General features: G+C 47.0%; 2 protein-coding genes across 5 annotated transcripts; one reads left to right on the top strand and one right to left on the bottom strand.

The window, feature by feature from the left end:
* Positions 1-398: 398 nt before the first annotated feature.
* On the bottom strand, positions 399-5,412 carry LOC122370431 (ribosomal protein 63, mitochondrial-like). Its single transcript, XM_043346057.1, has 4 exons — positions 5,325-5,412; positions 1,722-1,813; positions 1,398-1,509; positions 399-882 (listed from the first exon to the last, which is right to left on the bottom strand). Exons 2-4 carry the CDS (start codon positions 1,778-1,780, stop codon positions 718-720), a joined length of 336 nt encoding a protein of 111 aa, XP_043201992.1. The 5' UTR covers positions 1,781-1,813; positions 5,325-5,412; the 3' UTR covers positions 399-717.
* Positions 5,413-5,505: 93 nt separating this feature from the next.
* On the top strand, positions 5,506-18,113 carry LOC122370430 (charged multivesicular body protein 7-like). Of its 4 annotated transcripts, none has more exons than XM_043346056.1 (9): positions 5,506-5,516; positions 13,109-13,434; positions 13,760-13,940; positions 14,179-14,440; positions 14,722-14,843; positions 15,058-15,177; positions 15,341-15,439; positions 16,329-16,536; positions 17,040-18,113. In XM_043346056.1, the coding sequence occupies exons 2-9, from the start codon at positions 13,187-13,189 to the stop codon at positions 17,132-17,134; spliced, it is 1,335 nt and encodes a 444-aa protein (XP_043201991.1). In that variant the 5' UTR covers positions 5,506-5,516; positions 13,109-13,186; the 3' UTR covers positions 17,135-18,113. The 4 variants fall into 4 exon arrangements, with proteins under 4 accessions (XP_043201991.1, XP_043201988.1, XP_043201989.1 ...); XM_043346053.1 differs by lacking the exon at positions 5,506-5,516 and adding an exon at positions 5,767-6,055; XM_043346054.1 differs by lacking the exon at positions 5,506-5,516 and adding an exon at positions 5,880-5,906.
* The last annotated feature ends 6 nt before the right edge of the window (positions 18,114-18,119 follow it).

The raw sequence follows: 18,119 nt of genomic DNA, 5'->3' as shown, positions 1-18,119 counted from the left end.
AAAGTTTACTTAAAAATTAAGAAAAACTTTAAGTACACTTAAGCAAGCTAAAAAGTATATCATTCGACGCGCCTTGACGTGCTGAGTTCACTGGTGCTTTTCTTTTTGCTCTATCTTAATTAGATCAAAAGTTATAAGCGAAAAACGTTTGACCTGTTTTTAGCGAAATTTTTACATTTATACCCCCAAAAAAACCCCTAAATATTGACCTAGAGCAACCAAATTTGCACAGGGGCGAGAACTCCAGGGGACCCACCTACCTACCAAATTTGGTGTTTCTAGGTGCCATAGGAGCCAATCGCGAGGGGGGGTCGCATCGACCCCCCCCCCCTGCCAGGCCGTTATGAAAAATGCCCTGCCAGGGCGAGGGTTAATGAAGAGGACCATTTACGGCCAGCTAGCACACCTTTTGTCTGTATTATCCAACATAGGCACGATCAAATACAAGAGAGTTTGTCTCTGACACACACACACTACACAGAACAATTATTGAATACTCTGAATTGACTCGTCAATAAAGCCAAAGTAGGTACTCGTATACCATTTCTCACATCAAACCTCTTCCATCAAATCCCATACTTACAGTTCCAACCAGTCACAATGCGAGTTGTGACTGTGACTATAGCAAGTTACCCACGCCACGCATTCCGTTCACAGTATTCATGACTCCTGTTCGATCACTGACGACTCGAGCGCCCCTAGCGGCCACACTGCTATCTATTCCCACCCGTCACTGTTGTAGAGCACCCTGAACCGGTCCTCTATCCGCACATGGTTCATGGGCTTCGTGCGTCCTTTGAGCACCATCGCCGACAGCAGCTTCTTCTCGTCCAGCCAGTTCTCCCGCTTGTTGAGCGCCGCTCCGATGCCAGCCGACTGCTCCTGCGGAACGAGACCAACAACAAAACTGCGTTACGTTCGTCAAACATCTTATTTTTTTTTTTGTCATTAAAAAGTAACAAGCTATCAGGATGTCCTGAAATATCGTTGAAATGAAGTTTCTTTAGACAATCTATCCGAATAACTCGTCGTCAACTATGCTCGCTATATTTTCACTACGAAGTGTTAACCATGTCGAACACAACGGATGAAAAACGTGTGCAAACCTGTATAACTGTATAACCTGTAAAACCTGTATAATAGTGTTGCCTACGATTGCGACTCGCGATCGGCACAACAGCATGCTCGTAGGTCGTAGTTAGAAGAAGTCAATCTCCGAAAACTTCCCGTGATATTTTATTTCCGCATATTATAGGTATGACAGTGAATGATTCACATAAACAATTTGCCCTAAACGGATTAAGAAATAGGTAAATAAGTACAATGGTTCTGTAGTGAAGAAAAGTTCCAAAAGTGCTGACCATCAATAATATGCTAAAACACTGACGATTCCTCACCAAGGTGAGATAAGGATTCCTCAACAGAAGCATATTCCTCTCTTCGATCGCTAACCGCCGCTGCATACGGTCGAGATGGGCGTCTTGTACACGGTGGGGCAGCCGATGTTTCCTGGAAAGAATACATTTATATTGTAAACTGGATATAGGAAATGAAAAATATTATTACCTTCATATATCATTGGAAATTGTTTTACAGATAAGCAAGTATCTAATAAATAAATACTAACTAAACAATAAACACCAAATAGATATTTGGAAATGCTTTACAGATATGTTGTTCACTAGGTTTCCATCAGGTCCAAGCAGCAATTATCTTCTTACCCAGTCCAGATGTTTCCATTGGGCATCTTTTTTCTTAATAATGCCACTGCTAGCCTCATTGTGAAACCTTAACGAAAATGACGAAAATAGCTCTGAAATGAAGAAGAGTGATTTCTGGTTAATATGAATCAGGGCACAGCCCGATAGGTATGGCACAATGCTCTTACATCGTACTTTATCATTCAAGCATATTGCAGGAGGCAAAACTATACAACCTATTGGATTGCATTGCACTTATCGTGGCAAGCCGATCCATCTTAAAACGGCTATTATTGGCTGCCGAGTCAGGTGAAACGAATGAAGTGAGCACAGGATTACACACAACACACACGCGTCACATTTACACGCATATCTACATTCACGCCAAACAAAGCTAGCGTGAAAATCATAATCTGGACCCAAAAATACCTAACAGAAAACTCATCTGCTTCACTTCAAGAAAATCTAGCAGGTCCTAATTTTCCTGACAAATGGAGATCATTGACCTGACCCAAAAGGTCGGCCAATGATCTTAGATCTCAAAATCTATTAGTATCTGCTTCCTCTTGTCACGAGCAATGCGCTCGTTCTTTTCCGCGAGGCTCTATCTCGATCGAGGGTCGAGCGGTTGGGAGGGGGTCCGACCGAACCGAGGTCCGCCGTGCGAAGCATCCGTGCGGGCGGCGGGGAGCCGCCCACAGGTCCCTCTCGAAGAAGGCACCCCGGCACCGCCTACTGGGTTCCACGTGGAGGAGGTGCGAAGCGTCGCCGCCGTGGAGCGCCCTGGGGGCCGCCCACAGGTCCCTCCAGAGCCGATCGGCTACGATCACCCTCCAGAGCCGATCACTGAGTAGCCGATCGGCTACTCAGTGAGGCAGAGGGAGTAAACAACGGGTCTGCCATCTGGCAGACATTCTTCCCCCTGTCTCCCATATATGCCAGCCGCAATGAAAACGCCGGAATCATTTCACACCCGCACATTTAATCTCAATAAACAGTGCTGAGCGCTCTAACAAAAGTGGGTAGTTGCGTAGACGTCTGTCTGCGCATTCTGTGTTTGTTTCATTAGCAACCTTCGAGTGAGATCTCTCCAGGCATGTACAGGTCTCGCGGGTTTTAGTGGTAGGTTTTGCACCTAGAAAATTTAGTGTACGGCTATATCTTCGTCGTCTTAAGCTTTTAAGTGTTGAAGATGCGATCGACTTGTTGGGTAACAAGCTGGCCATGATCGTGTAAAATGACTTCATCGTAGATCGATTAGTTTCTGAGATATAACCGGAAATGTAAAAGTGCAAAACCTACCGCTTAATCTCGAGAGACCTGTACGTCCTGATTCATTATTGCACGCCTGAGCAACTGAACCATTCCTTACACATCTGAGATTTGTAATGCACGCCTGAGGAAGGCTAGCGGAGGCCCTATGCACGCCCAAGATCTCGTTGTCGAAACCTGCCACGTTGTGCAGTCTGGGCAGCCAACTGAAGGCTGGGCAGGTGGCTAGCGGTCGCAGGCCCAGCAGGCAGCCTGGAACATCGCCCCAGCAGGGACGAGCATATGTGTAATTTGTAGGGCAATGCAGGCGGGGCAAAAAGGGAATGGTGTATGTGGAAGGTGTGCAAAGTGTGTAACGGAAGTATGCAAATCGAAATTTAAGTGTCATGTGTGATTGAAAATAAACGAAAAGTGAAAAAAAATCTTGTGCACTCTAACTTTTGGCCATGAGATGTCACAGGAAACAGAAATATTTATAGATAGTTCATATCATCAAGTATCACATGGAAAAGGTACTTTGGACTTTTGAGGTTTTTACTAACCCAAACCACTGAAATAAACAGAGCAGCCTTAATGCAATTAACATTAGCGTCGCCACGGGGGGGGGGGGGCAAGCGGGGCAGCTTGCCCCCCCCCCCCAACCTCGGACCGGGCACCCCCTGAGATCGATACAGATCCGATGAGATTTTGGAGTCGGGAAAAATGGGGGGTACCTTTCTGAGAATGCCTGTAAGGTCAGACTCGGTTGGAGTGTGCAGTTCAAACCAGAATCAGAGTCGCAGTCGCCAAAATCTTCAAGACTCCGACTCCAGACTCGGAAATGTCAATGCTGTGATTCATTCCATGTTCCTAGTTGGTTCTTTATTACATTTTATAGCTGATTTTCATAAGTTTTGGAGTGCTGACACATGATTTTCGTTCAAAGCGGACACGAAATCTATGGGGCATTTCTCGACTCTCGTCAAATGTCTGCGACAGGCTCAAGTACCGTTCAAGTGCCGCAGGGCTCATGAGCTTGCTTTCCACACAGGCTCTTAAGGAGCTCCACTGATGTCTAAGAAGCTTTCAGATGGCCCAAACCGGCCTCTGAGAGTCCCACTAGTGTCCATGTTCTCTGAGGGCCCATACAGGGATCTTATAGGACCTTATACCTACATACGTAGACCTCTGAAGGACCATACGAATCTTTGAGGATGCCTTCGAAAATTTCTGAGAACCTTAACTGGCCTCTGATAGTTCAGCCGAACTTTTGAGGTGACAGACTTTGCTACCCCCAAGCCGGCATCTGAGGGGTCACAACTCACGTGTCCCTCTGAGGGCCACAACACATGTTTCTTATGTCCCTACGTAGGGTCCTTAGGGATTGAACACAGACCCCGACGGTTCACACTTATCCGAGGGCTCTAGGCTCACCCTGGGCCTAGTCTCTTAGCGCCCGCCGCCCACACTGGCTTCTGAGGGCCCCACCTTGGGCTCGGAAAGCCGTAAAGCACCACATACACGTAAATATTTGGGGTGACCCACGCCGATATCCGGGATCCTAAGCAGGCTTCTGAGAGTCCACACTGACACTGAGTGGCCTGAAATGGCCTGCCGCCTGGAAGTTCAAAGCCTATCTCTAAGGGATCCATTGCCGCTATGCCGTGCGTAACTCTTGGCTCCGTTTAACATTTTTTGTTCACGCTTGCAGCGCTTCCCTTCACACGAAAAACGAGAAACTTTTAATTCGCACTCGAGTGAACAAAACACTTCCTCCCACTGGACCAAAGATGAATTACCTACTAATTTAGTTCCGATTCACACTTCCCACATTCGCTCTCAGTCTCCGCCGAATGCCCAACTTCAACTTAGCTACAATTGGCGGCTGGGATAAGCCCTATGCATTTCACGTAAAACCTCTTCATGCATGCGTGAATGGAGATTTTAGCAGGGTGATCCGATTAAATGGAGCGTTTTTCACCTATGTTTCTGGGTAATGATCATTAATGACGAGTCTGCACAGGGGCCCTCTGCAGTGCGTCGACAATTGCAGCTACTGTAATTCTACCGGTCATTTTTGTCCACAAATTTCAAAATTTCGATTTTTTTCTGTAAAAATACATGTCATAGGTAGAAGGAAAACTTTGTCACCATCGGCTTCCTTGCACCATTGCGCGTCAAGTGATATGTAAAACGAGTTGGTAACGACTGGGGAAAGGCGATTTCACTGACACAAAAGTTGATTTTGCCCCCCCCCAACCGAAAATCTCTGGCGACGCCTATGGCAATTAACATACCATATCTATATCAATATTATTTCATCAAAAACAACAAAGAAACAAATATATACAGATGCGTCCGTATTTTACATACCTTTCACGGGAGAACTCCAATAGTTTGGTTTGATCGGTCAGATATTACAAGGCTGATTAGTTTTTACAAACGAGACCCAAGGCACTAGGTAGTATCTAGGGGGACCTATAGAAAGGTACGGCGCAATGTCTCAAAAGCGCCATAACCCTCCTAGATTTATTGTCTATTTTATTGCATCAATATTTTTTTGACGTAACAAAAACTTAAGCCTAAGCTTTAAATAATATTTCAAAAGGCTCCATTATTTGAAAAAGTCAATAGTTAAATGATTTTTAATGTGAGTTGAAAAATTGTGTATCCATTTTATTTCAATTTTATTTCAAAGAAGGACGAATGATAACATTTTGAAAAATAACTCTTAAAAGCTGCTGACGTAATTTTCAATATTTTTTTTATCAAATGCTAATAAAAGACAAATTTGTATTTGTATTCAACGCTGGTCGTAAGCACTGTCGTAATGCACCGCTAACAGGAAACCAACAAAACCATTCGTCAATATTCATGTATGAGATTCCGTACAGACACCATCAAACATACAATATTTCAAAATATTTTGTCTTTGTTTTGTATGCTACTGCGGTGGTAACCTCTCTAGGTTTGGCCTGAAGCCTTGGCCTGAATCTTATTTTGAGTTTTAGCAGTTTTTCAGTGGATTTAAAGGTATTAAATATGGCCAGTTAAACACTTTTTTCTTGGCGAGGAACGAGCCAGTGGAAAGTGCACGTACAAATGTAAGTTGATTGTACGAACATGCAAATTGAGACTCAATTTCAAATGCCATGTCAATGTCATCAGTCATGTCAACATATTATGTTGATGTTGATGGGTTTGGGCCGCACTGCGCCCACTTAACAGTGTCCCAAAAGCTGTCAATTTAAGTGTTAATCAACATCCAATGGATCTAAATGAAAATAATTTTACAAACATCCCCAATTTTTAAGAGCAGCTTTTCAGTCTTAAAGGGACCCTCCCACCTTCAAAAATGTTAATGAATTGGCATGAAAGTGATGTCGCTCGGTTCAGAAAGAGCGAAAACGAATATCTACCAAATTTCATCGAAAAATATTCACCGGTTTTCAAGATATTAGACTTTTACTATTGTTTACTTTTGGAGATCTCCGCTGTTCCTAGCAACTTTATTTGAAAGTGCAGCATTTCAGTAGGTGGAACTATGGTCATGAGTACCCAAATATAGGAACGTTCCCATTTTTGGGAACGGAGTTCCCAAATATGGGAACGGGCGTTCCCATTTATGAGAACGGAAGGTAATTTTTCGGCCGTTCGCCCACTAAAACTCATTAGTGCATCACGTCTCAAAAAAGTGCACGCTAATTTACGTATCTACTAAGTCTCTATAAAATTATCTTTAATCTGACCGTTGAACAAGGAAATTGACCGTCGAATGATATTTTTAATGATTTTTGAAACGACGGAATGGTGAAAACATGGGTTATACTACATTTAACATGCAATTTTAAGGAAAATGAAGCGTTTTTTACATTTTGAGGCCAAGTATAATAATTTTCGCCTGGTTATGAAGTTTCATACTAGCGACACCAGATGCTGACATATGCAAGCGAACACGCGGACAGTCCCGAGGTAATATTGTTGACTTTTGGTGTCGGGGCGGACGACCGCGTGGAACGTGAGTGAATTTACCGAACTACTGTTGTAAACTCAGTTTAAGTGGTTGAAAATTATTCAGCTGTATTTTATCAACCCTGAAAGACATATTTTATTTGGATGCTAGCTGTTTAGCGTTGCTTTTAAGGAGCGTCATGAGCGTGGTTTTTGCCTTCAGTATTTTTAAGCACGATCGTTTTGGGGGAATTTCTTTTATGCAGGTCGCCCTGTGTGGCTTATTTATAATTTTTATGCTGATTTTGATCATTTCTCGTGCCCATCCTACCAGGATTTTTGCCACTTACACTCATTAAGAAAGGAAAAAAGTAGATTTATATTGGGACTAGGTGTTTTGAGAGTGAAACATTTCAGCGTTCCCATTTTTGGATACTTACTTGTGCTCGTCAACTATCGGTGATAAACAGACAGGTGCTTGACATGTCTCCACCCTCGGCGCGGACGGTGGATATAGGCATGGAAGACCTTGTTGAACATCGCTGAGCGTTGTGAATTACGTAATCCTGCAGAGGGGGGCGTGCCCGCTGCGAGATCGACGGGAATAAAAGCGCAGAAGACCGGGCGAAACATGCGACGGTCTTGCCGGAAAGGTCATCTGATGATTGTTGCGTTAACAATAATTTGCGGCGTTGGACGTGATGCTTGTTAATGAAAAGAGCCCCTGAAAGGCGTCGGTGAAATCGTTCCCAATTTTGGGTACGCCGTTCCCATAATAAGGAACGCTTGCAGCGCCAGTGTACGAGAGCGTTCCCGAATTTGGGCTCGCGGCCCGGATGATGGACTGCTTTAGAAATAGGGGAACGATTTGAAACTACGATGGGCCTTACAATATCAAACTCTTTCCCAACAATATTGAGACAAATATCAGGCGGTTCACGATCGTTTTATATTTTTTGGACGTCATTTAACGGTTCTTTTTCTTGTTTTAAATAATGCCAACATGGCGTTCCCATATTTGGGTTTATCGTTCCCAAACATGGGAACGAAAATGCGTTCCCGAAAATGGGTACGCTTGACCATAGTTCCGCCTACTGATTTGTTGCGCGCAAAGCAGCATATACCACCGCGTGCTACCAAGCGTTTTAGTAAAAGATTTAAAAATCGTTAGATCTCCGCTGACGTCACAAATTCTAAGGGGGCACACCAATGCATTAGCCCCTTAGAATCCGAAAACTGCAAGTTTGAAATTCCATATCTCCGAATTAAAGCATTTTTCGATGTTGTGAGTGCCCAAACCGGTATTTTCAGGCCATGGCCACCAATTTGGCTATCTCAATTCTCAACTCAAAACTAATGTTAAGGTGGGATGGTCACTTTAACCGTACGAGGACGAAGTGATTGCGTGGGTGTTCATTTACATCCTACAATCAGCGACACTGACACTTAGTTGAACATTAATTCATTGATCTTTTTTTCCACTCTTATTGGGCCTTATCTGACTGGCAATTTGGTGAAAGCCACCTAGTTACAAGCTTGCACCCTTGGGGCTCAATATTGGGCAGTTGTAAAGCAAGGCAGGCGTCACACTTGTTTTTGCAACCGAGGAGAGGTGCTATACCCAGAGATGCTTTCTGATCAAACCAAACAGACCCAACCTTACCTTTGACCTAAAAGCTCCAATCTACAACTTAAAACCTACAACCTACAGCCTAACCTACAATGCCTGTCCTTGGTTGCAAAAAACGAGTGTGACTCCTGCTTTACTTCTACCCAAATTGAATGAAAGGCTCACCAGTGTCTCAGTTCAGTTCCAGATCATTTGACAATCAGTTGACTCAGTTGACACTCAGTTCCAGTTGATGCCCTTTAGTGTAGTATTCATGGTCAGCTTCAAAGCACTGCTCACTGTCCACCATAATCATCTCTGTTAGCTGGAGCTTGCACCTGGGTTGCACGTTTCGATCAGGTCGCCTCAATGCAACCTGTCTTCCATGCTAAGAATTCCAAGGTTGCAGTGGGCTGAAGAGCTGGAGTCAGATTCGGTGTCAGTCGACGGTCGTAGTCGACAATTCTGACCGGAGTCGGAGTCGGAGCCTATTTTGGAAACCGGAGCCAGATTCAGAGTTGGAGTTGAAGTCACCGAAAATGCATCGACTCCGTAGCTTTGCCAGTCTGCGGAGTCAGAGTCGGGAGTTAAAGTCGGTCGGAGTCGACAGTTCTGCCCAAAGTCGGGGTCGGAGTGTGAGTTGGGTTTTGAAAGCTAGAGTTGTAGTCGGAGTCACCGAAAATCCATCGACTCCGCAGCCCTAGCGGTGGCGTTCTGGTTAGGGTAGGCTCCTTAACCCGCGCCCTGTAGGGGGGGGGGGGAGGGATGACACGGCCCAGGCCAGCCCCCTGTCCTTTTCCCTAGATACCTATTAAACTACTGCAGATATCGCCACGAAACTTTCGGGATACCTCTTGGTATAAATCAGGGGTCGGCAACCTACGGCCCGCGGGCCGGATCCGGCCCGCGACGATGATCTGACGTACGGCCCACGGCTGGTATCAGCAGCAAACATTGTGTTCCGGGCCGCAGTTCCTTCAGAAATCGACTTTATCATACAAAAGGTACTAGAGTGTGCGTTGGCACAATACAATGGCGTACTTCTTACGCCATCTGATATCTATAGGTGCCCAGCCAGCAATTTGTTTTGGTTCAATTCTGTTTTGCTCCGGCAACTCCGACATGCCAGACTTGAGCGGGTGTAAACGGAACGCCTTTGGAACAGGGGTTTTGGTCGCTATGGCTCTATTCCGGCTAGCCATCTTTCCCGTAGTGCTCCGAAGTTGGTGTGGTTTCGCTACGGCTATAGTGCGGCACCGTTCGGGATTGCTACGGCTATGTCCGGCAGTGTGTCGTATCTGCTGTAGCTTACTGTGGCTGTAGTACGCTTGAGGTACGGCACGACTGGTTTGGCATAAGTCCGGCCACGGCGCTGGTGTGCTACGGGATCTTGTGTCAGCTGTAGTAGAGCCCCTCCCCCCTCCCCTCCCCACACACACACAGCTAGCAATTTGGTTTGACTCGTTATGCCCCGGGAACTCAGACATACCAGATTTGGGCCAGTGTAAACGGACTACCATCGGAACAGGGGTTTGGGTCGATATGGCCCTCTATTCCGGCTAGCCAGCCTTTGCCGTAGCGCTGCGCTCCAAAGTTGGTATGGTTTCGGACCGCCAAATTCGGCTCAAGTCCGGCTGTCTGCCAAGGCGTGCTATCAGCTATGGCTAGCTCCGGCTGTCTCGTAGCTATTCTGGCTTCATGTGGCTGAAGTACGGTTGAGGTAAGGCACGGCTGCTACGGCTTACGTCCGTCCGACTGTGGTACGTGCGAGCCCCGGGATCGCATGTCATCTCCAATAAGAGCCCCAGACCCTGGCCGTGCCTCGGCCGCAGTGAGATGCCGCAGCTAGCCAGAGTAAAACCAGATACGGCCCAGGCCCCAGAATTATCTTATTAGCTAAGCCAGACCTTGCCAGTACTTCGGCCGAGTAAAAATGCTGGAGCTAGCCAGAGTAAAACCAGATACAGACCAATTTTGCTAGTTGGGTATCTGATCAGATAATACATACAATGGACAAGACCATTCCTTATCTTTTCAAACTCGCTTTTCTTCAGCCAGAATCTGTGTGAAAAAGGTACGTTTCATCCTATGACAAAAGACAAAACATGTTAGCTGTCACAACTAAAAATTGATTTGTAACGCTTTCATATTTTTCGAAATTTGCGTGTCATTGACGCACATTGGAATTTGGAACCATACTATGCTCCGGCCCGCCGGCTGCTTCTAATCTCATATCCGGCCCGCACCCAAAAAAGGTTGCCGACCTCTGGTATAAATTTTACACATTGTGGCAAAATAAAAAATCCAAAGATTATGATAAGTTCGCCAGATGACGTCAAAATTACGCCATGTTCTGCTATTTTCGACAAAAAGAAAAAAGTTTCGCGGGAAGAGCTGTCATGCCTACAGCTGTAAAGATACAGCAAAGTGTTCAGATAAACAGTTGTAGAATTACCAGTGCTATAAATCTGCAAGTTCGGACTTTTGAATATTTTGGATAAAATAAAAAAGTCGTTTTTTATATTATAGGTATCCCAAAAAATTCAAGAAATAAGTCTCCTCTTAGCTGGCGGGCGGTAGCTTGCTAAGCTCTTGTTTGACCACCATTGAGAGGTTTTCGATCGGGGACAGGTCCGGACTGTTGACAGGCCATGTCCCCTTCTCTCAGAAGCCTGGGGACTTCGCTGAGCACCACTCCGCTGTCTTCCCAGCGTGATGAGCCAGAAATCCTATTGAAGGTTGAGAAGACACATTGACCATGCTTCGTGCTCGTTCGTATCACCATGATAAATAATTGTCCTTTGATTCTTAATTATCTTTGCTGAACTGCGATTTTTATAGCCTATCATATTAACACGCGCACCGACGGGGGGGGGGGGCGGATATCCGCCCCCCCTGAGGGTTTTCGCGAATAGCGGGAAAACCGCGGCGCAAATTTGGTACGACTATTCTCTCATCAATTTTACACATTGTATGCAAGTTTGAACCTCCTAACTTTTAAGGTCAGGTCACCAGGTCACTTTGAATGACCCAACCTCAAGTTACTTTTTTGCAACTTTGTCACCATGCCAAAGCTACAGTAGATGTCGGAGGCCTTTGAAAGTCGCAGGATGTTATAAGGTCATTGGTAGCTACAATTTGTATATCTCGGAATTTTGATATCGATGACCTAAGGTCAGGTCAATTTCTCGACCTCCCCATTATAAGTCAATGGGGGAAAAATCAACTCCCTGTTTTTACCACTAAAACGGGTCGGAATGGCCCCATAAACCATACATGACCTCATACACGATCAACCTTCACTACCATGAGGTCTGTTTTGCTGTTGGGCAGCTGTAAGGTCATGTGACGTCATCAAAGGTCACCAGCGGTTTTTTGACAATAACTCCGTACAGGAACAAGATACAGCCGCGCGGATGGTCTCATTGTGTTCAGCTCGTCAAGGCGCATCGAATGATATACATGATGACCTCGATGTCACGTGACCTGAGGTCAACCTTTGACCTTGACCTTTCGAGGTCAACATATATTTCATTCGATGCGGATTGACGAGAGGATCACGATGATGCCCTTAGTTTGTTCCTATATTGACTAGTTCGAAAGTTATTCGAGAAAAACACCTCTCGCTTTTGAAAGGTGTTCAAAACACCTTTCAAAACAGGCTACGGCTCATTTCAATAAAAATCGACCGAAACCGGACGTAAAATCATGCAGCATACGTAAAATCATGCAGCATACGTAAAATCATGCAGCATACAAAAGAGAGCATATAGTTATTAACAGATTACAAGCTCATCCTTCTGCTCAGTGCTCACCCAGCTAACGCCTCCGCCGGGCGTTTGTTTATCCGTACATTGATCTGTGCTACCTAGTACCTACCTTGAGCGCGGCCATGAGCACGACATTCTCCTCGTCCGGCTCAGGCCAGATGGTGCGCCTCAAAAACAGGAGTTGATCGATCATCGTGATCCTCTCGTCAATCCGCATCGAATGATATATGTGTTGACCTCGAAAGGTCAAGGTCAAATGATGACCTCGAGGTCACGTGACCTGAGGTCAACCTTTGACCTTGACCTTTCGAGGTCAACATATATATCATTCGATGCGGATTGACGAGAGGATCACGATGATGCCCTTAGTTCGGTCCTATATGTATTGACTAGTTCGAAAGTTATTCGAGAAAAACTCTCCATATGTAGCGCCGCCATTTTGACTTTTTTGACCCCTGTGACGTCATCTTTGACCTGACCTGAAAATGACCTCTGTAAAAATTATAGACCTTGTCCGTGCGTATCCCTTGCCGTTTACCGCTTGTCGCTATCTTGCTTCGTTCTCGAGATCTCAGGGGGGGGGGCGGTCATCCGCCCCCCCCCGTCGGTACGAAGTTGGCGCAGACCCCCGTCGGCGCGCGGGTTAATAATAATACAGAGTTATCATATTTTTTATGATAATAATCATATTTATAATATAATAATCATATTTATTACTTATAACATAATTATCATATTTACAATAATATATTAATATACCTATCTAACTTTACTCAAGCACCCTTCGCAGCAAGCATAGAGGATGACTCAAATTTTAAATTTTACAGCTCTGCTCAGTGCTCTCATACTACCTGTGCCCTAAGAAGACACAGACAGTCCATTGAACCAGCTGAAAGTGAGCAGCCATGGCAGCGGTACCGGCCAACTGGCGTGAGGACGAGGTGGTGGTGGGCGCCCTGTTCAGTCCGTTCCGCTCGCGGGAGGTGAACCCGCAGGGGTACGACACCAAGATGGCGTTCTGGCGCCAGGAGCTAGCTGACGTGTGCCGTAAACAGCGTCGGCTGCAGCTCAGCAGGCGCCGACTGGAGGCTGAACATATTGTCGGCTGCCACAGGCCCAGCTGCCTGCGAGAGGTGTTCACTAACCTCAGGCGGTAAGAGAGCGTGACAGATGGCAGTTCTATTCGACTGTCATGAGAGATGCTCGTGAGATTGTCCCTTTTGCAACAATCGGTTTGATGACCCGTTTTATATTTAGTTCGAAACGATAATTGAGATTCAGTTCAATCTGGTTATCATTTGATCAATGTTCAGTGCCTTGGTGTCGTTGGACATGGTTGCCACGTACCTTCTTTCTAGCAGCCAGCGCAATGTACCAGCAGCGCCATTTTCATGGCTTAAACAACAAATTTAACCCTCTCAGTACGCAGTTTTGATCCAGTACGTTGTAGTTTGACCCCGTGATTTCCACGCCCGCAGCACGGGTGAGGCGGTGGCGGTGTCCGAGCTCCGGCACCAGTGTGCGGCCTCCACCGGCTGGGTGGCCTGGGGCACAGAGATGCTCGTCTGGCGGCCGTGCCGCTACTGCTGGGGACTGGCGAGGCGCACCATCTGGCCTGAGCCGGACGAGGAGAACGTCGTGCTCATGGCCGCGCTCAAGGTAGGCATCACAGATGAATGTACGGAAGAAACGCATTGAGGTATTAGCTGGGAAAGCTGGATTAACTTGTTATCTGGTACTATATGCTGTCTTGTGTGATGCATGCCTTTACGGTCGGTTTCCTCGGTTCGCGTCGGTTTTATTCAGATAAGCCACCCTGTTTTGAAGCTCATTTTTATTTCCTGCTGCGTAGTGTCCAATGGCACGCCCGTAAGCCACGCCTCGTCTGTCACTTCAGGAGGCCTCTGACGAGCTGTACTCGCGACACCTGGCGCACCTGGCCGCTGAGCAGCCGGCGGCCGGCGCGCTGATCCTCACGGACCGTCTGCACGCGCTGCACCGTGACCTGCTGGCCAGCCGGTCGGACCTGGAGCTGGCCCTGCTGCAGATGCAGCGCCAGGGTCGCGTCACCGTCACTGAGGTGGACGGACGGCCGGCGGTCAAATTCCGACTGGAAGGGGAGCCCGACCGCAAACCGACTGTCACTGAACTCGAGAAAGGTCGGTACAGGCGAAGTACGGAGTCTAAGGGCGGAACAATGCTCTCGAGCTAATTGAACTAAGATTATGTGCGAAGTATAGGATCCTTTATGTATTGGGTATCAACTGAGTTTGTTCACGGATATTCTTTTTTAGTAATTTGCTTTGAGATCTTTTCTTTTTTAAAGGCAATGTAGAGTCGTTTTTTTTTGCGTCGCGATGTAAACCCAATATTCAAACACTCAATGCTGATTGATTGTACTATCTCTAATTACATTATCTACGTTGTTCCCACTTCCCAGGCGTTCTGCGTCTGACGCTGGTGGAGAGCACACTGCGGGAGCGTGTGGAACAGCTGGAGACCAGTCAGGAGGAGCTGCGAGCCAAGGCCAAGGCGCTGCTCAAAACTGGACAGCGGGAGGCGGTGCGTATCTCCACGAGCCAGCTGAGCTTTTCTTGGGTCGAAAACAAACAAAGCGCATATTTCAGGTAGTAGCGCAGCTAACTTACCAGTCGACTATCCTTAGGCATGTTCTTTTAGCATGGCGCTCGTCAACCGGCGAACAGTTCGGGCGCGTCGTTGTTTGACATCGTGAGCTGTAATTCTGCTTGATTTCATCTGCGACGCCATTTTGCAGGCTAAGAAGCAGCTCCGACAGTGGAAGAAGACCCAGGCGCTGCTGGATAAAAGACAGACTACTCTCGATAACGTCCAGGGAATGCTACACGCCATCGAAGAATCAAAACATAACCGAAAGGTGGGTCTTTAATGCGCTTAAATCAAAGCTGAGTGACGCTGACTCGATAGCTAGTACCTTCCCTTATGCCTGTAAGTATCGGTATGTCGCTTGCAGGCGAGAGTGCTAGAGTGTCCGGTTACGGTGCTGTACTGAGGCGTCATGCGTCCCATCCCTTCCACAGGTGATGGAGGCGCTCTCACGGGGCACGGCCGCCATCAAGGGGGCCTTCGGTGACGTCACGATCGACAAGGTGGACCAGGTGGTGGCTGACTGCCAGGAGGTGGGTGTTGTGGTCATACATATTACGGGCTCAGGTGGTACCGATTCTCAGGCTGGTGCGACCTTTCGAGTTATCTCTGGTATCGCTGTCGTGTTGCGATCTCGCGACGATATTAGTTAGCTAAAAGGCTAATCCGTCCTCGGTCGCTCATGAAAGCTTGAGTTTCACCGGACTGAAAAATGGCGAATCTGGGTCACTGTCTGAAAGGACTTGTGCTTATGTTAAAGGGACCCTCCCACCTTCAAAAAAAGTTTATGAATTGGCATGAAAGTGATGTCGCTCGGTTCAGAAAGAGCGAAAACGAATATCTACTAAATTTCACCGAAAAATATTCACCGGTTTTCAAGATATTAGACTTTTACTTTTGTTTACTTTTTGGGATCTCCGCTGTTCCTAGCGACTTTATTTGGAAGCAATAGTTTGGCAGCTAAAAGTGCGGCACTTGTTGCGCGCAAAGCAGCATATACCACTGCGTGCTACAAAACGTTTTAGTCAAACATTAAAAAATCGTTAGATATCTGCGCTGACGTCACACATTCAGAGGGGTATTCCTATGCATTAGCCCCTCTGAATCAAAATGCTGCAATTTTGAAATTTAATATTTCCGGTTTAAGGCATTTCTCGATGTTGTGAGTGCCGAAACCGGTAATTGTGAGCCAGGGACCCCATTTTGGCTATCTCAACTCAAATCTAATGTTAAGGTGGGAGGGTCCCTTTAACCCATTGTTGTGAATCAATCGTAAATTTGTTTAGCGTGGACATCTGCTGCGACTTTTTGCGTACTTATCTATCTAGTCTTCAGATAACCGTGAATGTGCTTTGAGTGTGAGTCCCTCCAGCCGCGCCCCACCTCCCCACGCTCCAACCCGTCCGTCCCCGTTCCCATCAGATGCTCGAGGACCAGGAGGACATGGACGCTCTGCTGGCACGCCCGATCTCTCCCGGGGACGCTGCTGAGGCTGCTGAGCTCGAGGAGGAGCTCTGTGAGCTGATGGGAGGCACAGCGGCCGCCGCCACGCCCCAGAAGCAGCCGCCGACGCCGCGACAGCGCGGCAGACAGGAGCTGCCGGCCACGCCGCCGCGCGCCGAGCCGAAAGGTAGGCGGATCTGTTGGCGCCTGAGGTAGTTATTAGTCGTCGGTAGACATGAACACCTATGCGTCCTGGCTGTTGTCGCCGCTCAGTGCTGACATAGCTTATATTAGGCAAGAGAGCTAGATTAAATAAATGATCCGTAACTCAACAGTTGACAGTTTTCAGATAAACTTTCATGACTTTCAATTGATGACCGATGTATCTGTCGTTCGCAGAGGTCAGTGACACTGAATGACCTTGGTATTATTAAACGTTGATGTTCGTCGAGTGTTTCATCGTATGATCATTACGACCGGCTGGGAGGTACAATATCTTGCGATTTCGCAATCTTTCTGCTGTATCCTTTCATCATTCCGCTGTGGGCGCGATGAGTCGTGTCGTTCACAGTCGAGAAGAATCCCTTTACTCACAGACCTGTCCTGCCAGCCCCGCCCGCCCATATGTAGACTTGTCCTGTAGTGCCCACCTGTCTCACAGACGCACTGACCCGGCTTGTCTTTTCACAGACCTGCCCAGCCCGCCTACCGTATCTCCTGGCAAGATGTCCGAGGGAAGCAAGACGCCACGCGTCCGCCTGATCGCGCCCACCCTGGAAGTTTGAGGACCGCCGGGCGACGCAACTACGCATAGATGAAGGACCGCAGTGACTGAGGACGGGGGTTGCGCAACTGCTCACGGTTTGAAGACCGCAGTGGGATGCGCAACTGCACAAGGTTTGAGGACCGCAGTCTGTGACTGCAGTCTATCTGTAACTAGGTTTACTGCCAGTAGGACGTCGTCGGCACGCGTCAGATCAAGAAAGCACTGACTCGGCGACTCAGCTGAGTCCAGTCTGACTCTGGGTGGGATATGGGGAGTCTTGAGATATTGTGGAGTCTCGGTGGGACTGTGATACCAAGACACTGCTGAGTATCTTGTGAGTCAATGCCTACGTGATTATGGGATATGCAATCCCGTTGTATTTAAAAGGGAACGTGTATGCCCGGCATCGTACAGTCGGATAGGGGCGAGATTTTGTTTTATCTTGAGTGTTTCATGCCATGGCCAGCCTGGCGAGTGCCTCCCATATATATGTGTTAATCCCCCAACTTTCTTTCCAATGTTGATTTGTACCTCCATGTGAAGTCAACGTTTAATGGTCATTTGCCAAGCAATCGCCAGTTTGCTGCCCGGTTTTGCCCCCCCCCCTCGCCCCCCCCAGTAATTAGTAGGACACGTCGCCTTGATGCACCGAGTACTGACCAACGCACTTTTTCTGTTGACCTCATGTGATCTTTCCAGTGATCTAGCTTGTCAGCGATAAATATCGAAAATCTGCTGCCGATCTCCTGACAAGCAACCAGAGGAGCAATTTTGGGTCATCATTTCGTGATGTGCTCCCATCAAAAACACGCTTGTGGTGCAACAAATGTGCAATGCTTATCTGGAACTTAGTAGACCTTTTCACATTCAATTTCACTTTCACCAATCAGTCATTTGCAGAGACGATTTGCAGAGTTTTGAAACAGTCTGGCAGCGAATGTTATTCGTGCATGTATGCATCGCTATTGCAATTGTATTTAAATACACCTTTGATGTAGTTGGAT

This window comes from Amphibalanus amphitrite, unplaced genomic scaffold (genome assembly GCF_019059575.1).
Source record: "Amphibalanus amphitrite isolate SeventyFive unplaced genomic scaffold, NRLGWU_Aamphi_draft 001131F_arrow, whole genome shotgun sequence".
In the NCBI taxonomy this organism is placed as follows: domain Eukaryota; kingdom Metazoa; phylum Arthropoda; class Thecostraca; order Balanomorpha; family Balanidae; genus Amphibalanus; species Amphibalanus amphitrite.
The sequence above is the reverse complement of the archived record's forward strand: the minus strand, read 5'-3'. Positions and strand labels throughout refer to the sequence as shown.